The following is a 27,450-nucleotide window of genomic DNA, read 5'->3' on the forward strand; positions in this document are numbered from 1 at the left end:
TTATAAAGGACAGACGCAAAGCATAAATCAGTTTGGCAGCAGATTTGTGAAGACCTGCTCGTTTCAGGTTAGTTGTAATTTTCCAGTTAGAAAAGCTAGAAGGCTAATTAGTCCATAATTATTGTTGCTGTTGTTATAATTTCATATATCACTTTGGTCATTTTTTTAAACGCACCCTCCTGTCAGACTGAAGAGCCTCTGTCTCTGTCACAGGCCCTGGCATTTAGGACAGGATGGATTAGGATGAATTTTATTAATAACCACGGAGAATTAATAAAGGGGGTAAAAAATGCACAACACGACAGCAAAACATAGACAAAATATATATCCACACAAGATAATGAATGACTTTTATTGAGCTATTATCATTACTCTTGTTATTCCTTTTATTATCTTTAGTAGGCTAATAGTAGCCAGGATCATTGTTTATTTATACATTTATTTATTTATGTTTATTTGTTTATTATTTTTAAGTGGAGCTGCTGACTCAGCTATAAATAGTGCTGTGTCATGACTTCGGGGAATAAAAAGAAAGCTGCCTTCCCGTCAGGACCAGGGAGGTTCCCGAAGACCAGTGGAGCGTGCACTTCCATTAAAAAAAAAAAAGACAAAGCAATTAGGCTATATAAATTATAGGCTTGTGGAGGATGGTTTACCACAAACCACCTGCTGAAAGGAACTTCCTTGACTTGACATGAACCTGTGCGCTCTCACCTGATCTCACCTGATGGTGTGGCGCTCTGTTTGGATGAGGCGCTCTGGTGGCGGGCCTGCCCCCTGTCCCACCCGGGGAGGCAGAGATCCCACATTCACTGAATTGTTCAGTTCTGTCGAAGTAATTATTGTGTTGTGTTGCCAATCTTTGTTTATTTGTTTGTCAACCATAGACAGAAACCATCACCACAGTAAAGCCTCTTCACCTGATGATGTTAACATTCATGTGAACCACTGCAGCTACTGTCACCATCATTAAACACACCGCCAAGTCAACCTTCTCTGCCCGCCACACACTGCACTGCACTGAGGCCTACGCGTCATACACGCACGCGCGCGCGGCACTGTGCGTCAGATGCAGTCTCCGCCACTGTGGCCAAAGCGTTTACTGTACGACACCGCTCCACCTAGCGGCAAAGAGCAGCCCTAACTGCACAGACAGACATGACAGGTAGTCATCTTCACATGTTGAAATATCTCTGTCATGAAATAGTCCGCGAAATAACTGCTGCGTTGGAATACATATGGATTTACCCTTACTGTATGTATTTGATTATAGCCACAACTAGAGGCGTCTATAATAATAATTCGGCTATAGCTCTATCAACATGATTATCATGTTTAGTCATGACAACTTTACACAGACCCAACTGTCAAACTTTTCTTATTGGCATCAAACAACTAAATTAATCATCCAGTGTGGGATTAGTGAAGGATAAACCCACCTCAGGTATTAACACTTTTTTATTTCATATTAGTGACTGACTCCATGGAGTCCCCAGAAAAATTGGGAATATTTTAATTTCACGGTCATTTTATTGACTACAAGTTAGCCCAGTCAAAGGATGTATAAGAAAGACTGTTCATTTCAGAGGTTTCTTTCTCTTCAGTGTTGATCCGTCAGTCTACAGTATAAAGAGTTATGGAAAAACAAAATTTATTAAATGGGGATGCCTGAGACTAAACCTTATCAGATACAGGTCTGCAGCCTGATGTGTGTCAATCTGGGGGTCCTTCACTCCTAAAACAACGACTGATACAGAATACCTTCCTTTTTTACCACCGCATTGGAAGTGTAGCCTAATCATAAATGTTGCCAGGTTACTTTTTTCTATGTTGATGGGTGGATGAAACACTGATGCTGGATGTAATATTCATCATTGGATTATTTGCCTAACGGCGCCTGCGCAGTCGGTCTCTCTCTCTGATTGGGTGATGATCACTGTGTGCTTCCGGACAGCGCAAGCACACACACAGTGGATGTTATTATTATGGTGTGTGTGCTGCAGTTTGTGTTTCCTTCCATCATGGCAGGGTTTGGCTTCGTCCTGGTGATCTTCATGTTGTCTCTGTGTCCCGGTAAGACGACGCCTCGGGAGCCGCCGCTTCCATGTTTCCATCGCTGTCAACTGATCAGCCGCCATCAATATTGTTGTCATATCTTGTTACTGTAGCGATTATTACAGTCAGAGTCATTTAAGGTGTGGCTCCCGGTATTCTAACGGAACCTGAAATGTAATTTGTTGCCCCTCTCTCTCTCTCTCTCTCTCTCTTTCTCTCTCTCTATTTTCACCAAAGGTGACTCCAGGTTCATCAAAGACCCTGTCTTGTCCATGCAGGGCAGACTGGTGAGAACTATCTGTGCATTGTCACACATTTTCCACATGACAACACACAGTCCATTATTCAAACACATATACATGGTAGCGTATGCAAAAATGATCTTTAACACATCTGATCTGCATACACAAATCACACCGAACCTTAAAAACAGTAAAATAGTACACACATCAGCTCAGTAGACACCTGAAGTCTGTGGGCTTCACTGACATTTATTCTCTGACATTTATTCATAAAAAGTCATGTTTGTTGCTCACATGCAGAACCATAGCTTAAAGAGGAAAAAACCAGACAGATCTGGATTTTTTTTTTCTTTTTATTAATGAAAATGTTGTGGACGTCCAGGGGCTCAGTGTCTTCAGGCCTGAACATTTCTCTCACCTGTAATTTCTCTCTCTTAGACCTCTGGTGTGTGTTCAGAATGCAACCAGATGCTGGAGCTTTCCACCAACATGATCTCCAACAAAGAGAATCAGGTGAGACTCTAAAAGCTCATGCTGATCAAGCTGTTTTGTGTGGCCTCTCAACATGCTATAGCCTGAAGGTGCGGACTTGTTTTGTTGGTTAGAGGATGAATTTGGATGAATTTAAAAAAGTGTGTCTCACCACTTCCTCTCACTACTTCCTCTTTCACTTCTGATTAATTAAACGACAATAGAAAGATTCTTGCCAAAACATGGAACTGGGGAATTTGCAATAACTGTTGTGCTTCTGCAGGAGGTGTTGTATGAAACCCTGCTTGCTCTGTGCCAGCGCCTCCCTGCAGGACAGGCATCAGAGTGTGGCATACAGGTGCAAATTTTTTGGCCCAAAGTCCTGCAGTATGCAGCTGGTTATCTGGTGAGAGCTGCTGTTTCTGTTTACACAAATATTTTACACGTATGGATACACAGTTTGGCCTTAGATGATCGTAGTCAATGCACGATTGTCAGCATTATGCCTCTTCTCGTTTTGTAGAAACCAGGCCAGGCGTGTATGGTCATGGGACTATGTGCTGACCAGCCAGAGAAGGAAATGCTGAAACCTCCCCACCTTCTCTCGGATCAAGATAAATCCAGCCTTGCACCCATCATGGGCACCAGCGCCCATTTCAGGGTGAGAAAGGAGAAGTGAAAGATCAGATGGCTTAAATGAAACTTATGTTATCATTTTTAGATGAATGCAATGGCTCTCTTATCAAGTGAAACTCTCTCCAGGAGCAGATCAGCCCACAGTGCACGCTGTGCTTGTTTATCATGAGAAAACTGGAGGAGATGCTGCCCCAAAATAAGACACAGGTAGCTTTTTTTTTTTTTTTTTTTTTTTTTTAATCTTTTGTATCACCTTGAATTACTCCTGGTAGATATCCTTCACCATGCAACACATCATCCATATGGCACTCCTCTCTCTCTGTTTTGGCTTGCAGGAAGCTGTCATGAAGCTGATGGGAGAGGTCTGTGATTTTATGCCTGATAAATATAAGGAACAGTGTCATGATTTCATCAACAGCTATGGCAAAGAGATCATTGACTTCCTGCTCTCGTCAGCTGCTCCTCACACAATCTGTGCTGTGCTGCACCTCTGCTTGTTCAAGGACACGTCTGGTACCGGTGAGCTTCATGGTTGTATTTGACCATTATCAGCTTATGGGTTAGACTTGCTCCTTAACACTTGCTCACCTCTGCTGACTCCCCAGAGATGATCCCTCCCTCTGAATGTGAGTCATGCCGCACACTGGCTGTCCTGAGCCGACTCCACCTGGGTCTCAACTCCACTGAACCTCAGACCTCCTCTTTCCTTCAGTCTGTGTGCTTCCATCACCCCAATGCCATCCCTAAGGTCTAACCATTACCTTTTAATAACCCAGTATAGTGGGGGCTGAGTTTCACTGAAAAATTTCAGAACACATGCCAGTGCTTGCATATCACATATATGTAAACAGAAAAACGTCACTCACTGTGACACCTGTCAGCTAGTCCTGCTGAAGAACTACATTGCTTGGGTGAACATTTAAGTGTTATGTAACTGGTATTGATAATATTTGCCCTGTTTATTATGTGTGCTGAGCATGTTTGAAATGCCTTGGAGTCCAGGTATTAGCTCACAAACACAGTATGCCATTGTGTGCATGTTATGTAAGACAAGCACTTTAGCTGCATAAGCAGCATGCAAATAGATGTAAGACATGCACACGAACAGACAAGGTGAGTTTGCCAACACCAACTCCAATACCTTCACATTTTAATTGCAGTCTAATGAGAGGTTTTGTTTTGTGGTTCCCTTTGTTTTTACGATTGTCCTCAGCAACAACTAAAATCACTATAGGACATGTCCTCTTATGACTTTCTGCCTACATTATCATAGGAAGAGTTTTGAGTTTTCAGGAGAGTAATTGAGGTATTTATTGATTTATACAGAGAAAAAACTTGGCATACAGTGTGAGAAGCAGTAAAATGACTCTCTGTTCCTCTGGTCACGCTCTTTTCAGTGTGAGGTGTTTACCAAAATCTATGGCTCCAGGCTGCAGAAGGTATTGGGAAACCAGATGGACGTCCCAGATGCTTGTGAAGTAAGGATATGTTAATTTAAAAAAAGTTACATCATGCACAGCACACTGACCTCTTTCAGTGGTGCTGGACAAAGAGGAAACTGTAGATATTTGAATATACATAAGACAATATTAATTTAAGGTTTCTTGGGCACTGATTCCAGCTGTGGGCCAATTTTTGAATATCAGGCATAGACTCTTATACCATGGCTGATGTAAGTATGCTGGGGTGTTGTGTACGACCACATGGAACATACTTCCTAATGCAGAAAAAAACACAAAAAATTAAGTATTTGTGATTCATATGCACTTTCAAGTTGCCTCATGTTGTTTTGAGGGAAGCCCAGGCTGGTCCTCATAAAGGACCACAAACCATGTGCCAAGTGTGTTGCTTGATCTGACTACGGAGATAACAGTATGATAGGTCCACAGAGAAGAAACTTTCACAGTTACAATAGTCATAGCATCTTCATTTTACCTTTTTTTTCCCTCCCCTCTCACCTCCAGAGAGCAGATCTGTGTGTTGCTGTGAAGAAGCCGGAGCGTCTGGGAAAGGAGCGCTGCACCTTGGGACCCAGCTACTGGTGCCAAGACACTAAAATCGCTCAGAAGTGTGGAGTAAGTTCAACTCAGTTACATATAATCATAATGTGTTGCTGGTTTGATAATGCAATACTGAGACATTAAGGCACATTGAATTAAGACTGTACCATGCTACGGTTCTTCTGAGAGGAATCTTGTGGTGGCTGAAAATACAGGGCTCTTACTCAGGTGACAGGGGAAACTTCGTATACATGTTGCTAAATGAATTGCTTACTATTGAATAGAAAGGTGAAAATAGACTTCAGCACACCCTAACTCCAGTGCAAAGAAATATCTATCTACGGTCATGCATGAATGGTCAGCTGTGCAGGTGATTACACTGGTGTGCATTGTCACCAGACAGGTCTAACAAACAACTTGTCTTCAACATTTCATTATGCATTATGTATACAGATCTTTTCTCACACATAGGCCCTCTGATACACTGTGATTTCACATCTATTTTTTTCCCTCTATTTTTATCCTAGAATTTGGCCTTCTGTGAGAAGTACATGTGGAAGTAGAGAGAAACAAACCTGCCAGTCACTGAAGCTTGTGTCCGCAAAAAATCATTTTTACAAATGTTATTGCACTGATCAACTTACTTTCTACTGATGTATTGCACTGATGAGTTCTTATTTCAAAATGCACTACACTGGTCTCTTGCTTTTTGTAGATGCATTGCATCTACATTGCACTGCATTGCATATACAAAATTGTAAACGCATTGCATTTTTTTGGTTGTTTTAACTTGAAAGCTATGTCCTTTAAGTTGTCTTAAAATTATGAAGTTTGCCTAATGTGATGTGTGATTGTATGAGTAATTCAGTCAAAAACGTCAGTTTCTGCAGCCTTGTGAAGTGTTTTTTTTTTTTGTTGTTGTTGTTGTTTTGTATATTAGCATAAGAATGTTAATGTGACTGAAAATGGCAGAAACACTGTCCACATGTTGTACCTTCAAATCAGCACAACATGCAATAAAGATTATTTGGACTTATTAAAGTACTGTACGTCTGTCTTTTGTTATATTGTTCTTGTTTTACAGTCATTGGGGTAAATCACTGCATACACTTAAATTCATAAAATTATTATCGTTATCTTTCAAAAGCTTAACATAATACATGGTGCAGGTGAAAGATGTCTTGGAGCTAGTTTATTTAGTAAATTCCAGACAGTAAAAAGATAAAACGGTGAAAAAAAACATGGAGACATTTACACATTTGATTTTCTGTGTGAATAAACAAAAGTTGTGATCCTTTCATGCCAGCCTCATGACTCAGTTCTGATGTGATTTCAGCCTCTAAGATGGTCAGTCACAGTGAGGAAATTCCTGCCTCACTCACGCCCCCGTGTGGTTGTTTTTGTCATCATCACCTTCTCGTCTTTTCCAAATCTGGAACAGAAAACACACCCATCACCACAAAAGGACACACACTGATGAACCCTCTCATACAGCTTTCACCCCAGAAGACCCATACAAATTATCTTAGGTGGGGTAAAGTCTCAGCTTTCACCCCAGAAGACCCATACAAATTATCTTAGGTGGGGTAAAGTCTCAGCTTTCACCCCAGAAGACCCATACAAATTATCTTAGGTGGGGTAAAGTCTCTTTAGGACAAGGTGAAACACCCAGCCATTCAACTGTAGAGGTAATTCAAAACTACATTACTGCCTTTAATAGTCCAGTCATTTTATGAAAAAGCCTAGGACAAATTGCAAGAGAAGCAAACTCAACTGATTTTGTATCCTCAGTATATACTGAGTGAGGGAAAAAAAAGGAATCCCATCGGTGGGAAGTTTTGAAAATCACCTATTTATGACCATATAATACCAAAAAACACCCTTTTTAAACACACAGGTGAAAGGGGTTCAAAATTTTACTTTCAGATATCACTTTAAAAATTCACAAGATGATTACAAACACAAAGACAAGAAAAAAAGTCAATTAAAAGTTATTTGAATTATTCTGTTTACACATGCATATCACACATTATCTGATTTGATATGCGCTAATTGGATTAAATGCCAGAACAGATATTTAAACAGTGAATTAAAAGGTTACTATATATATAGTAACCTTGAATTAAAAGGTTACTATATAACCGTGAATTAAAACTTTCAACCAATGGGATTTCTTGGGACATTTTATCCCTCACTCAGGCCATAGTGAGGATACAAAATCAGTTGAGTTTGCTTCTCTTGCAGTTTGTCCTAGTTTGACCCCAATTTTGGCCTAAAATTACTGGACTATTAAATGAAGTTTTCATTTACAAAAAGTATTAAATATATTAAATATTTAAAATATAATGAATAAAATATGCAAAGAATTTTTAAAAAATCATTGCAGGTTTCCCAGAGTGTATGTAGCTGTGGTCAAGGAGGAACCTGCCATCATATTGGCAGTGGACAAGCATGCCATATTAATAAACTAATAAAACATACTATCCATTTACACATAAAGCACTGAAAAAATCTAAATATGATTATAACAGGAGAGGAAGGCAGAACTTGCCTGGATGTAGGCCTCTGACAGCGTGATCATCTGGGGGAGAATGTCAGTCACCTGCAGGTCCTGCATCTCGTACCACTTCCCAGTGCCCTGAGTAACCACAAGTCACATCAAACACACCCGTATAAACCTGTCCTGCCGCATGGTTTGTGGTTGATGACAAGAGAAATCAGGAATTTTTCAGAAATATTTAGTTGCAACTTACGTGATGCAAGACATGTATTCTGTAGGCTCCCTCGGAGGGCTTCCCATCATGCACTACATTGGCCACCAGGTCATAAGTTGTATTCTTCTCTGTTGCCATAGCTTCCTCTGTTAAATACTCACGAAGGTCTACATTGCTGTTGAAGCAAATATGCAGGGACATAATTAAAAACATAAGATGAAAAACAACACTGCTCAAGTTGAGAATGTGTAAGTTTTTGTTCCCTAAACGTGGCCAAACATGCTAACGAAATGTGAACTTAATGGCACTGAGATATATGAATGGCACTTACGTGATGGGGAAGTTGACAATAGTGGGGTTCTTTTCCACAAAGAAGTTGTTTTTAGTGAATCTTTTGATGCAAAAGATGAGGTAGGGAGGCAGTTTGGTCAACTGGAACCTTTTGAGAAAATTCTCCTTGTAGGTTTTGTATTCCTGAATGATAAATGACACAGGAAAATGTGAAGAAAATAAGTTACCGTACTCCCAATCTGGTGTCCCGAGGAAGCAGTGTTAACAGCTGCAGTTATTACATACTGTTTTACTTTAGATAACAAGGTGCATTTCAGTGACTGTGACTCTGTAATCATCACACTGAAATCAAAGACTTCCCTCTTAAAACAACTATAGTCGCAGATATCAAACCAAAGGCTGTGGGAACTACAGACAGTGGTTACAGTTTTTTCATGAAAATTCCATAAAAATTAATAACACTGCTGATAATCAAACGTGATGCCTTAGGAATTTTAAAATATAGCAGTACTAAATGTTCAACAACAGAAACACACTTCATACATTTTGAAATTGTCGCTTTTTGGTCCATGACATCCAGTCATTACCTAAACTTCATCACAGTAATGTAAATCATGGCCGTCATCTTTTTTCTCTGTCATCTTTGGTGGTGAAAATGACACTAGCAGGTAAAACCGGTACCTTTTCTGTGATGCCGTTGAACTTGGCCAGGATGTTGAAGAGAGGGACCTGTGGGATAATAAGCTGCTCCTTCTCATCCTTGTATAGTGGAGCAGTGGGGAGGTCAAGGGTCAAGAACAAGAAGGTGGACTCAGACATCTCCTCCTGGTACTCCTCCTTCAGCAGCAACGCCTCCTTCTCCTCTGGTGGCTGGAAAAATATGAATATATAACTTCTAACAGAAAACTTAGAATTGCATATCAATACGGATTTGCCAGCCCAAACATTCACAATCAAGCTCTGCTTGGCTGCCTAAGCAGAACCAGATCTTAAGGCAGTTGAGTGATAACTATCTATCAATCACTCCATCCTTGAACTTTCAGGGTTCCTTGAGGTTCTACTCGAGATCTAATTCTCTTTTCTATTAGCATATGTCCACTGGACTGTGTCACTCACAATGACATTTCCTCTCACTGGTACACAGACAATACACTGGTTAACGTCCCAACTTTATTCACATTGCAATTTTACCTCAGGAACTGCCATGATGACTATAAATGTTAAACATTCTCCAGCTGAACAAGAGCAAAGCAGTAATGTTGCTCCATTTGGACTCCCTGATTCAGTCAAAATTGTAACAAAAACCTGGCCAGTTCGGCACTTATGGTAAAGCCTGTGCAAAAAAAAAAAAAAAAAATCATGGTCCTGTGACTCATTTGACCTTAAAGTTGGATACAAATATCAATTCAGTACTGAAATGTGGCTTTCATCCAGCTTTGAAGATTTTCGAAAGCACTTATAAATAATCATTTTAAATGTTCATTATGGATAAACCTGACGTGACTATCAGTATTCAGTTCAGTTCAGTTATCAGTGCAAATTGATCTTTAAATAACAAGCAAGTAACTCACTAAATCTGGGTGTGGAAGCTTCTTGGAGAAGATGCGCATGGAGCCTTGAAATACTTTGGTGATGATTGCTGCAATGACAGAAAAACAGACGAGGAGCTTAATTTGAGCTTCTCTAACAATTGTACGACATAAGAAACTTGTTCACCACTCAAAAGGCAAAAGAAAGAAAAACTTGATGCAATTACATCATTTTGCAATTTTTGGGCAAGATCATCCACTTTAACCATGAAATAGGTTTGCAGGTTTCCTTTGACCTGTCTTTGATTTATAGATTACAGATCTGCAAAGGAGCAATGTTCTTTACAAATCTATTAAAACAGTAAAAACAAATTAAAACTTCTTGTATCTCCTCCCACTCACATGGCTTTTTCTTTGTGCCTCCAAGGGCGCTGTGCAGGGCATTCAAGAACCACGACAGGAAGTCCACCGCATCCCCTGCAGAACAGACGGCAGTCAATCAGCAACACAGCTCACTCTCCCATGTGCTTAGGTGCTGGGCTTATTTACTGTGAATCCTCCTTTCTTGAGAACCGAGGCACGCATGCAACACTTATTTGACGACATGTGCGCTACCTTGCTTGGTAATCTGGAAGTTCTTCTTGCTGCACAGCACCACGGCCTGCAGCATCTCATGGGGTGACACGTGGGCCTTGAAGTTCCTCGGGTTCCACAGTTTACGCATCAGCTCGCCGAACCTCTGCACCAGCAGGAACATGATGTCACCCGGCGGCCTGCGGATTCCTTTGTAGTTTTCCTCCTCCAGGAAGTAGTTCCGCAATGGAGGAACATTGGAGAGAGCCTTGAAGATAAAGTGAGAAGAAAACAGCAAAGGGCAAATCTGTCAGTTTTATTTTAAAAAGCGTTCACTCTCACTGAAGATGTGGTCCGCTGTAGCAGACAGCATTCATACCTGTAACACCACGTTGGCGTAGTCGTTGGCCTTGATGTTGTTGAGCCCTACAATACCTGGCAGGTAGGTGGTACCATCATAGGCTCGATAAAGTTTACCCTGCTTGTCCAGCCCTGAGATGTGCTGCTTGGTGAAGGTGGGCTTCAGCACATACTGCAGAAAAAATAAATGACAGAAAGTTACAGACACACAAAAATACACCGTAGGGATGGGCGATATGGACAAAATTAAATATCTCACTATTGTTGACTCAATAGTTTGATATTAGTATTGTGCCAATATTTAAGGGAGGATTATTGGTGTTTCTGCAAAATATTTACACTGAGAATTTTGCTAAAAAATCATTTGTAATGTAGATTTGATGACCAAGCATGTGAACGCAAATAATAGCACACCTTGAGCAATCGATTAAGTTCAGAAAACTGCATCTCTTTACACTGCTGCAAGTCTTTAAAACCAAGAAAAGACAACACTTGTGCCAGATCACGCGACTGCAAATCCAAAATCTAGTCTTCTTCTATCACAATATTGATACAATATCGATATATCGCCCAGCCCTAATATACAGTGTGTGTTTTAAGCCTGTTTAACTAAAAAATCCAGCTCTGCTTTTAAGAGTAAAACCCAGGCCTGGTATCAGAGAACTGTTTTTAACACCAAGTCACCAGTCACTCTACTCACTGTGATGTCCTCCAGTGAAGAATCAATAATCTCATAGTTGTCTGGCAGACAGTAGAACTTGAGTGTGTGTAGATTGAGGAACACGTGGTGGGTAAACTGCACGCTGTGAGTGTACGCATGAGACTTCAGACCTCTACCTGGAAGAGGACATATAAGATAAACATAAACATAAACCCAAGTCTTTGCTCTCACTGGCTAAATAAATATAACTGCAAAAGGAGGCCATGAGACTTTTTAATGCCTGCCTGAGTTAACTACTACACTATTTAAACTGTTGATTTAACAATTTTACAGTGCAATACTTTATACCTGCAGGACTTGATAACAATTCAGCAATGCAATATCCCTGTGTACATAGGTATACTTTCTACATATGCTGAATTTCTTAATTCTGTAATTATTGTTGCAATATTTGCAGGATTAATGCACGCGCTTTATAAATAGTGCATACTTTTTTACTATTATTTATGCTTCCATTTCTCATAATTCTTTTCTTTAGTATTTGAGCAACTCCAACTGACCCAGTGTCCCGTCGGGGATCAATAAAGTATTTCTGATTGACCTACCCTGAAAGTATTTCCCACAGATGAGACAGGCGTAGACGTTGATGTGAGAGAGGGAGATGGAGCACAGCTTCTCAAAGTCAAAGTCCAGCACACTCCTAAACAATTAACAAACACAAAACAAAGTCACTCAGATACCAAACTACGAAGAGGACAGGGCTGACTGGTGTTAGCCCTAATAAGAGCGGTGCTAACTTGCCTGTTTATGGTGTCAAGGTAGGGACAGTGGCGGCTCCTGCGGTCCTCCGGGTCACGTCCTCGGCCCACTTTGGCTGCCACTGTGACATTTATACAGATAAAGTGAAGAAGAGGAGAAACAATCAGGATTATGTTTCATTGAATGAGGCTAACCAGCTAATCCAGCATTATGGGGACAAACTGGGGGCGTTTGGTTATACGTCAGGGTACGCTGGGTAAACCATGAATACGGATGGTTCTTAGTGAGCCGCCCGCCTAAGACTGAACTACCACGTAGGTTAAACCAAACCAAGCGCTCCTTCGTGTTGCTGCTAACGTTAGCCACCTCTGCTAACTAGCCGCAGGGAAGCTAACAAACAGTAGGAGGTAAATAAACTCGCCTCCTTCCTCCTCGTCGTCGTCATCCAGCTCCACGTCTCTTTCTCGCTTCAGAGAGACCATCCCGGCGGTCACCTGCACGGTCAGCGGCCCAGAGGGGAGACAAAGCGGGAAGGAAACACCTGAGCTGTGTTTGGATCCCGGCAGGTGGACGTGCTGAGCTCGAGCTCATCGAGCACTGAGCGCGGCGATCCGAAGTGGCGGCGGTGAACGTCGCAGCGATACACGACCGACTAACATCTAACCCGGGGTTTAGTGGGGTTTGGGACGGTGTGTTCAAATACGTCCTCTTGATGTGGCTCTATATTGATTATTGGAGGAGTTAATAAAATACAGATATTATTGTTGACAAAATTTCATACCTCCATATTTACGCCAAATATCTCGACAGCGATACAATGTATGATGTGGCGATAGGTTGCAACAGTGAGAATAAAGCATTCTTCAAAAAAACAGGATAATAATACCAATTGGATTTAAAATCAGTGCAGTTACTTCACAAATGTTTTATTAATCAGAACAGACCAATCACTGTCTTAGGCTAACAATAACCCTAAATTAGACATCGTCCATATCATTGTCTTTTGAGATATTTATATTTCGCATGTTCCTATCTAGACAACGATATGATTCAGCCCTGATTGATAATTGCCATTCATGTTCACGTTCAATCCTCTTATCGACTGTCAAACGAGATCATAATGGGTCCTATTTGTATCTGGATGCCCAACAAATTTCAACACACTTGACATTAACTGTGTCCCAAACACACACTATATTAGGGCTGGGCAAGTTAACGCGTTATTATCACGTTAATTCATTAGACTATTGACGCCGATATTTACTTTATCGCGCATTAACGCATGTTGCTCACACGCTTTTATTTTGTAAAAGTCTGTTGCACTCACATTACCTAAAGCCCAAACGCGCCCAAGCACGTTTGCCCCCGGTGTGCACGTCATCACATTGAAACAGACACAGGCATGGCCCGACGACATTATAAATCAGTGTAGTTCAAATACATTCATCATGTCTTCCTTTTAACTAAAAGACGTTTTTGGTCCTTTTAATCAGACATGGGATGTTTATTTACCGTGACAGTTTGGGAGGTAACTTCCTCCTCCTTCAGAAAGGTCCAACTGACAGCCGGAGCGGCACCTGGCAGATCCAGCAGAATAGACCTGGCCGGGTTGCCCCACACCGCGCGTTTCCACGGCCGGTGCTGGCCGGTACTGACGCAGTGCCGGCCAGCACCAGGTTTGCCGGATCCCCGCGCACACAGACTGCTGTAGCCTACTTTCATTATAAACAGACTTTTGTTTATACACGGTTGCAGCAGCACAACGGACAGCGACACCGACAACATGGTTGATTATTGATTGCGCAACAATCGCTTGTGAAAGGTTGTTTTCTCTTGCTGGTCACATTGTGCAAAATAAAAAGAGAGCTTCTTTATCTAATGAAAATGTAAATAATCGTGTGTGCCTTAGCAACTGGCTTAGTGCAGAGGAATAGAAAAAAAAACAGAAGTCCAGTAAAACATGCGCTTTACATTCTAGTCCCCTGTAAAGGAAGTTTCAGTAGTGAACTTTTTTGTGCTTCACACTTTGGTATTGAACATAGACTGGTAATGCTGCTCCCTGTTAAAAGTTTCTGCTGTTAGGCTACCTCAGAAATTGCCTGTTTGTCCTGATTGTGGCTCAGGATTTTGTTGGTAGATTTTTTTTTTTTTTCATAAAGAGAATGTCCTGGCAATAAGCTTTAATTTATTATTATTACTATTATTATTTATTATTATTATTATTATTATTATGACATTTTTTAAGTTGGGATTTACACTAAATATGTGTTAGGAGACTGGGGACAGTTGCAACACTTTTTACATTACCCTCAGTTACTCAGCGACTATTTGGACTAGGCACACCAAATTTTTACATATTAAACCTACATCTGTCTGCTGTATACCCATACCATTTAAAGATGGCTACATATAACATATCAATCACAATATTTATTTGAATAAAGGAATTCAAACGTTGCAACTGACCCCAAACCTGGGGACAGTTGCAACACGGATCAGGGACGGTTGCAACATATTAAAAAATCATTAAATTTCACCAATTATCTTCTGATTTTTGTCTGAATAAGCACAGTATACAGTATTAAAGTATTTACTAAGTTTTGTTTTGTGTAAAACATAGGCCTACCCTGAGTTAATGTGTAGATGTTACTGAAGCTATAGAAACTCAATATTTCAGTTTGGGACAAAAAGAATGGAATAGTTTGCAGTACAAAAAACATTTATTAAACATGTTAACAAACAGTTAACGGTTTTAGTTAACAAAATTAACATTGTTTTAAAACTCCAGTGAATACAAACTTTGATGTTTAAAAAATAAGAGAGCAACACTCTGTTAGTGATTCTCTTCCTCACTCTTGGCATACTGAAAACAAACAGAATACAATTTAAATGATTTATTCACTATATGACAAGTTTATATGACTGTTTTCACAGGAAAATTTATTTAGTTTGTCCCATAGCACAGCACATACAACAATATACAACAATAACTAATTGCTCATTTTTGCTCAACAAGTTATTTGGGGAATTATTTTGTTTATCATTAGCATTAGTTTCTCATTATGATTGCCCGTTCTGTTCATCATGAGCAATGAAATATATTAATTGTGCCTATTTTGAGCTAAAAATCTTCAAAAATACTGTTGTGTGGTCTGTTTTGATATTAGCATAGGGACAGTTGCAACTGTTGCAACCGTCCCTGTGGTATCAGTCATGACAAAACACCATGTGCTAACTAGCCACAGTGACATTGACACATGTAAACGGTGTCACTGAATAGTCAACAAAACAGTGATTCAATCTAGGTAGGTTTGGATTAATTCATACAAAAGACCAGGACAGTATGACAAAAATACAGCTCATGAAAAAATCTACTTTCATACCTCCAAAACAGTTTTGCCTTGATAAAAGCTGGACCAGATGATCAATATGGCCACTCTCTTGTTTGTGGGTAGAGGGTCTAACTGAGCATGTGCAGTGTGAGTGTCATCACTCTAGCATGTTTCTGATTGGAGAAATAAGGCTTGTTGCAACCGTCCCTTGTTGCAACTGTCCCCAGTCTCCTACTGATAAGTGGTGATGTTAAAAGTGTTTGCACAACAAATGTTATGGCACTTTCGTTTATATGGCAGCAGAACATTGAAATAAAAGTGCTCTTTACACTACTTATTGGATTTTGCGAATACAATGCGATTAATTGTGATTAATCAGGCAAATTATGCAATTAATTGCGATTAAAGATTTTAATTGTTGCCCAGCCCTAATATTAATACAAAACAGTGCCTGTAGTATATTCGTTTTCATTGTTTTAGGAGTTACTGATATAAATTGTTGTTTTCTAGTGGTTAGCATCCAGCTTGTTGGTACATTACTGCCATCTTCTTAGTGTGGATCAGACAACAAACTTACACTCCAGATCCCTTCAGCCTTTAGGTCACATTTTACCTCCCATGTTTTATGATAGAAATTCAAAATACTACAACACACTGACGGTGGTGTCATGAGACTGACACCTGGACGTCCTCTGGTGCCTTCCAACTTCAAATTTTCCAAACAACTGGCACTCAAATAATAATGATAATTTTAAAAAAAGAATCTGAAATTATACTTAGGTTATTTTTGGTTTTCATGAACTTCGCATTTACTTCTGCCCCTTGGGTTGCTCCTCGTTTTTCACAACATGCTGTAATGTTGGGAGATACTGGGCACACTCAGAAAAATGATGAGCCAATTGAATATGCAAGTGGACATTCTTGAATATGCTGCATTTTTCATACTTTTACAGAATGAACACATTATATACTCAAAACCTTATTACAATCAGTATGTAGTGCATTTTTGGGACACGGCTGTGGTTCTTTTGGTCCTTGGCTCTTTAAATATCATCCACAGTAAACTTAAATTAAGCATCCTTCAAAAAAACAGCATAATAAAACCAAATGGACATGGAAAATGCAGCAACTTCACAAAGGACTTTATTGATCAGAACAGACCAATCACTGTCTTAGGCTGTATTTAAAAAAAAAAAAAAAAAAAAAAAAAATCAAATCAAATTAAACATTTTACTGCAACCTCTGGTTCGACACAACGCTTCAACAAAACTTAAATGTGTAGCAACAGTGAACATTGAACATTCTTCAAAAAGCAGCATAATAATGCCAACTGGCTGCAGAAAATGCGGTTACTTCACAAAATGTGTACTATAATATTGATCAGTACAGACCAATCACTGTCTTAGGCCAACCCTAATCCAAAATTTGATATCATCCATATCGTTGCCCTTAGAGATATCAGTGTCTTGCATGCTCATATCTAGATAATGATGAGGTAATAATATACTGTTCAGCCCTAAAGGAGACACCTGCATTATCCTGAAATGACTTGGAAAATGTCATTCCAGGTGTTTATTTCCTCTCGTGCAGATTACTCCTGCATCCGGAGTGCTGCTGCAGGGCCTCTGTCCGCTGCCAAGCACACAGATCATATCACCCCACATCCAGCCTCCATCCACCAGATTAACACAGCGCTGTTTAATCCCCTTTATTTACCAGGCAGAGTGCACCCTGAGCAGCTCTGCCACTGGGCCTATGAGGTGTGGACTAACCTGCCTGGAGTCCTCAGGCTCACTAAACGAGTCTTTATGGTGTTAATGTGCAGAGATAACCCAACACTTCTCAGCTTACTGTTGTTTGGACTGCATGGGACATCTGTATCTGTAACATCACATCATATTCTTACTCTCATTTTTATTGGGTTATTTTTTTTAATTGATTATAATTATGTACAATGTTATTGTTTGGCATTTTTCATACTGTATACAGCACATAGTCAACTTCATTAAAAAAAAAAAAAAAAAAAAAAAAACGCTGCAATACCAACCAAAATTGTTTGTTTTTTATGTGTTTTTACTCATTTGTAAACCCCGGGAGCGCTGTAGTTGGACAGCGACTTACTGTCCTGCAGCTTTGTGTGGGGGCTCGGCGCTCCGAGACTTGTTGCAGTTAGAAAGTGTCACTGTAAAGCGATCATATTTGTTTATGCTGGTGATTGAAATGGATATTTTACGAGACGATGAGGTGCATGAGCTCAAATACAAACCCGGGGGTCGCTTGGACATGAGCCACGGCTTCCTGCACCACATACGGAGGAACCAGATTGCGAGGTGATCCGTCCTCTCAGCTAGTTCCGTTAGCTAGCATGCTAGTTCTTGACACTTGGGGACATTAAATGGTGTGTATCCTTTAAAGTGTGAGCTGGGGTGATGTTGGTAGTACAGGGACAATTCAGTGGCACCGAGCCAGCCGGTGTTAGGACGTACACTTAGCGGCACAGGGTTTAAAAACATGACGGGACACGGCTGGGCCTGGAGCTGGAGCCTCTCATCATGGTCGCCATGGTCACTCACCTCATCAACAAGAATGATGCTCCTCTCATATGTGTATTAAGGCTATTAATAAGTAATTCACCAGGCCTAACATCATCAAATCATCTTAAAATGATTGGAAAGTTAGTTTTAATTGGCACACAGGCTGAACAAATCCAGACCAAACAGCAGATGTCAGTGCAGAAAGAGAAGATGACACACTAGAGCTGGGACTACATGCTCATCTCCTGATTTGATGTTGTCATGATACTTGGCTGCCGATTCGATATGTATTGCGATTCCTAAGTGTCATGATTCTGCAAGTAAAGCAATATGGTGTTACGATTTATTTTGATTAGTAATAGTTTTTGCATGTAAAGTTTCATCCCCTTGTTTTATCTTTGTAAAGTGTCCTTGAGTGTCAAGAAAGGCGCTTATAAATAAAATGTATTATTATTATTATTATTATTAGTAGTAGTAGTAGTAGTAGTAGTAGTAGTAGTAGTATCAGGTTGTAATCATCCTAAAGGTCACAATAGGTCATTTAATAGAGTGATTTCAAGTTTCAAGAAATGGCTACTGTGGGGGCTAACATCATTATACATTAATCAAATGTGGCTCGTTGAATCCACAAGAACCAAATTTATGCAACTCCAAGACTGTTTAGGTCCCAGTTTGCACAAATACACCATTTTAGAATAGGCCAACATAATATATTTGTACTGCATGCAAAAAACTGTATGGTTTGTGGCCCAAATTGCATGGGCTAGCATAAGGTGGGCATGTCCGCAAAGGGGAGACCCGTGCGTGCCCAGAGAACCCATTTTCATCCAGATATCTGGAGGTCAGAGGTCAAGGGAATCCTTTGAATATGGACATCCCAGTTTTTCCTTCCCCTAAATTTATCCTAACTTTGGAGTAATATTTAGCCACCTTTGTCTTCTAAATTTTTTGCCCATCCCTATGATATATGTATATATATTATTTTAGTTATTTTGCTTATGCTGTTGTGTTTAAAAGTGGTTTGGTCCTAAAACAGCCGGAAACGTCGTAGGAACATTTGGAGCATGTAGTCGTTGTTAAAAAGACAACACAAGGAAGATAAATTATCTGTCATGAGCTGGAAGACAGATTTGGTTTTAATGGTCCTCTTGGTTTGCTTCAGAGGAGAACAACAAGCTTTCAGAAAACATTACACCAACAGGGCCGGGCTATGTGGACAAAATCAAACATCCCAATATCTTTCAACAGAGACCCTCGATACTGATATTGTGACAGTATTAAAAGGGTTGACTTTTTGGTGCTTTCATAAGATATTGACACAGTAGATTTTTGATATGATGGCCAAACAGGCGGAAGCAAATAACAGAACAGCTACAGGTCTAATAAGTTCAGAATATTGCTTCCCTTTACTGCAAAGCAGCTTTCAAAACCAATAAAAAACAACACATATCATTTTGCCAAAATAAAGAAGAGGATATCAGGATATGTAGTTCATATCACAATTTATCATTCAGCTGCAATATGTAAAATGGCAGGATACAAATTACAGGGACTGCCTTTCCTCCAGTGGGGCATTTTATGGTCAGATTGAGGCAACAGATAACTGGCTAATTAAATCACTCTTTCTTAGAAATACAACAGCGTTTAAACAAAATGACTTGACAAAACTCTATTGATATGTCTAGGTAAATGAATTTGTTGTACAAAAACGACTACAACAGAAACAGCCGATACACTGAGCTAGCCACCTATTACCAGACAGGTGTGAGCTTTGCTGCTTTGGGCATGTCTACCGGAATTATCTGCCCCAACTTTGTTAAACACAGATAAAAACAAGGACATGCAGCCATAGCACACCAAAGCACACATCTGTGTTTGACTGTGATCGTTGGGATTTGTTTCATTGGTGTGCCCAAAGAAAACTGTCCCCTCCATGGTATGACAAAATGCTGATTCACTGTTTCTGTATAGAGATGACTACGACAAGGAGGTGAAGCAAGCCAAAGAGCTCCAGCGGCGGAGACACACTACAACCCCAAGACGCCCTCGTCGCCCTGACATCCAAGTATACCATCCTCGAAGAAGATGTAAGGTTAATCTGCTGTGCTGTTGCATTCTCGCTGCTGACAGGAAACCCACTAATTGTGTGTGTGCTCCTCTCCAGATGGATCAGAGCCAGGAGCCGGTGCTGAGACCGAGGAGTGGAACGAGAGCGGGTCGAGCACAGAGACAGAGACCCACGGGACCGAGCTCTTCTGGCTTGACTACCAGGCCGACTCTGGTACCATCACCTCCTTCATTGTCCACAAGGTGAATACACACACACTCCTTTCAGTGATGTTTCTCTGGCTGCGCACAGACAGCCAGTAGAAAGTGGATTAAATCTGATCTTTTTCCTCAAATGTGACACAGATCTGATTTTTTTATGCCAGTGTGAACAGCGTATGTGATTCCTGCTGAAGTTACAGTTGTGCTAACGCTCAGATCAGAGTCCATGATTTGTTTCCGCTGTGCACGCTCACATCACTGTGAGAGCATCATTATTCATTGGGGAGACAGGAGGTTGCAGATTTAACAGATACAGGTTATGGGAGGATGCTTCAGTCAAAACCCTTTTTTGCCTTCTTGCCCCAAGCCTGAGGAGCTGACAGACTGCCACCACACCACAGTTACCACAGGAAACGATTCAAGAAATGCATGCCTGCACCATTGTTTTATTCATTGTGATGACTGAGTGTGCAAACGACATTTTCTATTGTTCAGCAGCCCCATATCTCCAGATATGGGGAGATATGGAGATATGGGGTCATGATACAGATCGATTCACACTGATGTCAGATATGGGTCACATACAAAGATGAAATTGCACAATCAAAACAAAAAGATAAGACCTGAGAAAAAGTCAAAACCAGATCACTTTCAGCCACTGTGTGAATGTAGCTTCTGTGTGCTTTGGCCCACTTTCCCTTGGCCTGTGTGGCGTGTCCTCACATTCTCCTCTCTTTGTCTGTAAGGAGGATAAGCCAGAGAAGGTGGTGCAGCGTGTTGCAGAGAAGAACTTCCTGGACTCGGCCATGAGGGCAGCGCTACAGGCCCGCATTCAAAAGGAAATGGACAAACGGCGAGACAAACGCTGAGTCATGCTTTAGAAAGGAGGATCATGTTGACAGAGGAGCGAGAAGGGGAGGCCTGTGGAGCAAAACATGGCTTAATGTTTTGTGTTCCTGATAATCATTGACAGTATTGACAATGTTAAAGTAATACTGTGGTCCGGCATCCGTACAGTGAGCATCATTGGAAATCTACATTGATATCCAATAATCAAGACGACTTGACAGTCCTCATGTTTACCACAATACTCTGGACTGTTACCTCAGAGCCTGAGCCGCTTCATTAGGGACACACTGTACACCTCTGAGCTGAATGGGCCTATAAACATTTGTTGGACCTCTCTAAACGACAGGTTGGGCGAATGTAGATGTTTGTTTGTTTGTTTTTTAAATATATGTGTAAGTACAGTTCAGAAATGTCTAGATACTCTTTCACAGAGCGCAGTTAACCCTCCTAAACCATGGAACGCGTGCTGTGTGTTTACAAACATCCACGTTTTTATAGATAGGATGTAAAGTTTTTGTTAAAGTGCTGTGAATGGAACATCAACCCATCTACATACTGTTACACTAAAAAATGTGAGAGTTTAATTTTCTGTCATTCAGAATTACATTTAATTTCATTTATCATGTCATATTTTTTAAGAGCACATGGAGTTCTGTGGATGTAGCCGTTATTGTTCCTGTGACAACTGTGTTTCATGGCATCCTACGTTTTAATTTATTTTAGGCTTTTGAGAGAGCTTTATTTTTGATACTGTAATATTTTTGGGGACATATGTCCTTTTGTCTCAGTACACATAAAAGCCATATATTACTTTCTAAAGATGCTTGGGTCTGTGCATAACGAATTCAATTGCCTTCATCAGTGTTTGTTTGAGTTTTTTGGATTACTGGAGAAACACAAATTTGTGGAAAATTTGAGGTCAGCATTTAGTTGAGTCTGTTATGACAAAGAATGAGCAAAGTCATCCTGTTTACGTGGACTTGTGAGGAAATGTCAGTTATTAAGCAGCTGATACTAAGTCATACATTAATCGTAATGAAATGAAGCAACACTCATGTTAGTAGTGCTTAAAGTACCTTTCAGCAGGTGGCAGTATAAATCTGTATTCTGTCTCCAGGGAAATCCCAAACTATTTGCCTCCTGCTCCTAACTTTACTCCGAGTGTGCTGACCTCTGTTTGTAAAAACACTCAAATTAACACACAATTACAATGCAACCTGCAGTATAAGCAATACTCTACAACACTAACTGAAGCATGTTTTTGATTCTAGGTGCACTGCTGACCGGTTCATTTTAATTTCGCCAATAAATAAACCAGACACAGTTATTCCCATACACATCAACACTCAGTCTGGTACTAATGAAGAGATTAAATGTGCCGGTGTTCCATCAAACACACCGAGAGAATGTTCCAGAGGGGGTAAAGCTCTACGGAAAAGAACATTTGACTTGACATTTGGATAGACAAGCTGTTGATCCACACCATTGTTGAAGATTAATTCATTGTTTTCATTAATGCTTGAAAATATGCACACTTCGTTCCGGGGCCACATGGTTGGCAAAGTCTTCAGTCTGTTATGCAAAGCCTTGTCAAGGAGGAGCAATCTCTGTGATGCTATTGGTGGAGCAGAGCCACTCCCCTCTGGATTCACACCCCCTTCCTCCAACTGACTCCTCATTCCTCAGTCAACATGTGACTGATGTTATGCGAAGGGAGATGAGCAGCATAGCCACATTCCCATGGCACGTCCCCTTCTTCTCACCAGAAAATATCCAGTTTCCCCGTTCCGTGATTGGCTGAAAACGATCCAATCCACAGTCACACCTTCATTCTTCTCCAGTGTAGTTTCACATGAGATATTATGTAATAAACCATGAGAGCTGGAAAGGCATGATGTCTAGCCTCGTCTAACCTATGGAAACTTGTCAGGTTTTTGGAATGAGTAAGGGGATGCAACCCTTCGCAGATGTATCTGCAGTTAGCAGGCAGGCCAGCATTTATCATCTCAAATATGAAATATGAGTCGCCATGGTCTCACTATTCCAATATAGTCATGCAAAACTAAAATAAATAACATTTAGGAGCTGATCATCTGGATGACCTTGTAATACTTCATCTTAGACCTCTTCTGTATGTTGCTCTCTTAGCTTTTTCCTACATGTTTATTAAAGCCAGAAAGAAATTCAGAGGTTACATAAAATCGAACAGTTGTGTTGTCCCAAACAAGTTGAGACAACACAAATCTGATGGGAAGAACTGGGTGGAATAAACTTGGGTGCAAAAGAACATCATCACTTGTAAGCTGTAATTTTGGGAAGTGTCTACAAAAACATGTAGAAAATATGAGAGCAGAAACAAGTGATTCATGCATGGCAAGTTTCTTCAGGTAACCGCAAACTTCATAACTTGTTGACGTACAGGTACAAACAATCAAATGCACCTTTGTAACCTTTATTGGTGATGATTGCAATGTCAAGGTGCCAGTCAAAACACTCAGATCACATGGCAGCTAGTCAGACAGTGTCATAATCTCAAAGTTATGCACTGCTCATTACAATACAACTGCACGTAATAAAATAAAACACTTGGTCATACTAGGTCACTGCCTCAGTACATAGCCTATTACATTTGAAATTTAAAACGGTTTAATATTTCCATGTTGAGCAAAGTTGCAAGGGGTTTGTTTCGGTGCTCAACATTAAAACAAGACCATGCTTACACATGTGCATGTACATGTGCATAACATAACATAACATAACATAATATATATAAATAATGTGACGTAAACTTTGGCATGAAGATTGAACTTTGGATCACAAGTATAGCAGAATTCTGAAAATTGCTTTTTTCCCAGCTGATTTGAGTTTTATTTCCCTACAAATGTACAGTAGAGAAAAAGGACACTCCTCAAACGGTTGCATCATACCGTCACCCACACCAAGAAACCCCGGTAACCCCCAGCCAAACAGTTGACCTGGTTCTGCCCTTCTCACTGTGACAAGGCTCTCACCTGCCCCTGGGAGCCCACTGGGACAGGCCATTTCTGCTCTGCTTTGGTGTATCAAGACAGTTTATTGAATTCTCAGCATTATTACAGACTGAAAAGGTAATTTGTCATTAAAAACATTTAATTATTTCACTGTTGCAGTGAAACATAAATACGAGGTAGACCAAAACTTTAACATAGACTAAAATTTTTAATTAGAACAAAAATGTAAAATTTGTGAAGCTAAAATCTAATATCTCATTAAGCAAATGTACAGCTGATGCAGACCACAAAGACACCCCTCTGTGGTGTGCATTAGCTGTGAGAAGATTAACGACGGCAGCACTATACGTCATTATCTCTGAGACCACAGCAGTCTTGAGAATGTCCTTGGTCTCACCCTCATATTCTCCTTTTGTGTCTATTTTATGTCTTTTTGCCCTTGTTTGGTCTCATCTGCAAGGTGGCACCCACTGCACTCTGTACAAATGTAACACCAACACGCTGATTCTTTTGTCTGCTGTTCCTTAGTATAGGGGAACTCAGTTATTCTACTTTATATACTTACCTGATTAATACATGAATGCAGGTTTGTAACATTATTAACCCAAAAGATTGCAACTGTACTGTAAATGTATTGCTCAACAGATGTCTTCACCATTGGAAATGTACTGGGAGCCAAGAGGAAGCAGTTGAGACTTACTCAGTGAATCATGCCCCAAATCCATTGTTTAATCGCTATGTGGATTGTGAAATGATACAGTAGAAAAGGGCAACAGGATACTTGCTGAACCATGTATATCTCTAATCAAAAAGTAGCTTTATCCCTTACCAAAGCACACTTGAACAAGAGGAGGGCAAAGGTGGAGGACAGATAAGAAAGCCTTATTTAACGTGGCTGTGATGCTATCATGATACAATGATATGAAGCAATGGAAAGAATTCAGCTGTTACTGTTTGGGAACAATGTGACAAAGTTTTTATATTAAAACCCAGTGCGTTTCAGCTGTGACTGTCTATGCCAGGACTTTGTCAGCGCTGTGATGCTACTGTAGTGAATGAGTAGATGAGCTTGCCCATTCAAGGCTGTAGATGTGTAACCCCAGTGCAACCCTCCCACCTTTCCAGTTAAATATAGAAGTCCGAGTGAGCCTCCATGGTGAAAATGGACAGCTGCTGCAGCTGGCTTTGGATTTAATGATGTTACTTGAGCATGAGATATAGGCCATGCTATTCATGGCCTGTATTTGATACACTGTGACTTCAGTGGCTTCACTTAGTTTGTAAACTGTACCTTGCCAGCTTTCCAAGATAAGGTGTGCCTCTGGAGAATTTAAGGATATCAAATACTACAATTACGTATTCAGGTGGAACTCGTTTTGAGACCTCAGGAAGTAACTTAAGCTGAGAATGCGTTGAAGTACTTTTTAGGGGCTAGTTTCTGTGTTTTTGCTGTTTCCACATGGTAAAACAGCCTTGACAATCTGAAAAATATGGCTTTGCCTGCACCACGCAACTTCAATGAAACCTGAACCATTGAAGTCAAGTGTCATCTGCATATATCCACAGAGGGCAAGGGTTAGTAAGAGTACGTTTAGTGTCATGGAGGTAGAGATATTTTCTGAGGAAGAAACACTTTTGCATCCACTCCATGCCATTGGCTGATGTTACACCATCATAAGTTTGAGTAGGAGACTCCTGCTGAGCAGCTGTTGCTCAACAAGAAGATGTGGGAAACAATAAGTAAGAGCAGAAATCATTGCACTGAGGACAAAAGGATGCTTCCTTCAAATAATAAATAAAAACAAAGTGACAAGGCACATGACATGTCATTCAGATCTTGCTGTTCCAAGCAAAAGTATGTTGTAATGCAAATCCAAAGGTCTTTTTTCATTACTCTAAAACTCAGGCTACATAAGCATGATGCAAGGCTTGAGCGGATCCCAAATTCCATTCATTAATTTACAAAGCTGGCAAGATTTATGTGGCAGAGTAACAAAAAGCCACCCAATTATGGAGAAGCAGCCCATAGGATTACCAGTTCAGCACAGAAAGGACTCAGAGATCCCTTGCTAAAACAGGCTTTGGCTGCAATCCCCAGCTAAACCTCTGATTGGCAAATCTCTCAATGCATTTCAGTAAGTGAAATAAACCTATAGAAGTGTCACAGACCGTGCAATGGATTGGAAATGTGTACTTTTGTGAAGCTGATTTTTTATTATGCAAGACGTATGAATACAACACAGTGAGAGGTATTCAGAGTAATTTCTTTAGAAAGTTTTTTTATCAGCATGAACTTGTTTATACTGATTTGGAGAAAAAAAAACTTCTTGCTGTAGTCTGTATTTGTATTTACTATAACTCCGGTCTGTGTTTGGTATGGTAATAAGTATAGGCTTCCATGAGGACAGTCGAGTTGCTGGGCAGACCAGTTATGCATGAGTCGAGTTGGCTTTCTCATTCTTTACCGAGTACAGTGCAAGACTGTTTTGGTTCTATTGTTTATCGTATTCATCTCATATTAACACACTAACATTTTTTTTTGCACAAAGTGTTCTGTTATAAGGTCAAATGTTTGTCAGCAAGTGACTTAATTTATTTATCTTACTTCTTTGTTAGTTCAGTTTACCTGTCCTGAACAAACTGAAGTGTAGCTAGGAGGCGATTTCCAATATGCATCAGGTCTTGGCTGAAGGAGCCATGCCTACAGACAGCAGTGCAACTTGTTTAAAGAGCTGGGTGTGACATAAAATGAGTACACACCCTAATATTTGCTTTATTAATGTGTTATTCATGTTTATTAATTATCACTTTTAAAACACAAGTACATTCAGAGTAAACAGTTGCACACAAAATAGACTATACAGGTTTGTTGGTATATATGAGTAACATATATGAGTAGATGTATGGTTAGACTGATGTCTTACAGAAATAATGGCATACATTTTATTCCTTTCATCCAGGGACCCAAGAGGAGCTTTTAGACAACTGGGTACAGCGGACCAAACCTGGACCAATGGACAAAGTAATGGATTACATTATTTTGCCATTTATTGGTAAAAGTCAGATTACCCACTGCATTGTCTCTCCTCACAGAGAGAAACAGCTTTGTATATCAGACTACTTCTCAGAGTACAAATTAATTGGCCCACACATCAGCAGCACCTTTAGTTACAGAGAGACACAAAA

At 40.2% G+C, this 27,450-nt stretch overlaps 3 protein-coding genes across 3 annotated transcripts; 2 read left to right on the forward strand and 1 right to left on the reverse strand.

The window, feature by feature from the left end:
* Positions 1–1,936: 1,936 nt before the first annotated feature.
* sftpbb (surfactant protein Bb) lies at positions 1,937–6,445 on the forward strand. Its single transcript, XM_030060689.1, has 11 exons — positions 1,937–2,073; positions 2,293–2,342; positions 2,736–2,810; positions 3,052–3,174; positions 3,292–3,429; positions 3,531–3,611; positions 3,740–3,923; positions 4,010–4,152; positions 4,802–4,882; positions 5,369–5,479; positions 5,932–6,445. The coding sequence occupies exons 1-11, from the start codon at positions 1,986–1,988 to the stop codon at positions 5,965–5,967; spliced, it is 1,110 nt and encodes a 369-aa protein (XP_029916549.1). The 5' UTR covers positions 1,937–1,985; the 3' UTR covers positions 5,968–6,445.
* Positions 6,446–6,576: 131 nt separating this feature from the next.
* Positions 6,577–12,931, reverse strand: usp39 (ubiquitin specific peptidase 39). Its single transcript, XM_030060688.1, has 13 exons — positions 12,713–12,931; positions 12,334–12,412; positions 12,138–12,232; positions 11,572–11,708; positions 10,891–11,043; positions 10,554–10,779; positions 10,341–10,415; positions 9,981–10,048; positions 9,091–9,279; positions 8,450–8,592; positions 8,158–8,293; positions 7,956–8,042; positions 6,577–6,836 (listed from the first exon to the last, which is right to left on the reverse strand). The coding sequence occupies exons 1-13, from the start codon at positions 12,771–12,773 to the stop codon at positions 6,783–6,785; spliced, it is 1,503 nt and encodes a 500-aa protein (XP_029916548.1). The 5' UTR covers positions 12,774–12,931; the 3' UTR covers positions 6,577–6,782.
* Positions 12,932–17,758: 4,827 nt separating this feature from the next.
* c9h2orf68 (chromosome 9 C2orf68 homolog) lies at positions 17,759–22,611 on the forward strand. The gene is made up of 4 exons (XM_030061090.1): positions 17,759–17,953; positions 20,129–20,244; positions 20,322–20,467; positions 21,172–22,611. The coding sequence occupies exons 1-4, from the start codon at positions 17,829–17,831 to the stop codon at positions 21,292–21,294; spliced, it is 510 nt and encodes a 169-aa protein (XP_029916950.1). The 5' UTR covers positions 17,759–17,828; the 3' UTR covers positions 21,295–22,611.
* Positions 22,612–27,450: the final 4,839 nt, after the last annotated feature.

This window comes from Myripristis murdjan, chromosome 9 (assembly GCF_902150065.1).
Source record: "Myripristis murdjan chromosome 9, fMyrMur1.1, whole genome shotgun sequence".
In the NCBI taxonomy this organism is placed as follows: domain Eukaryota; kingdom Metazoa; phylum Chordata; class Actinopteri; order Holocentriformes; family Holocentridae; genus Myripristis; species Myripristis murdjan.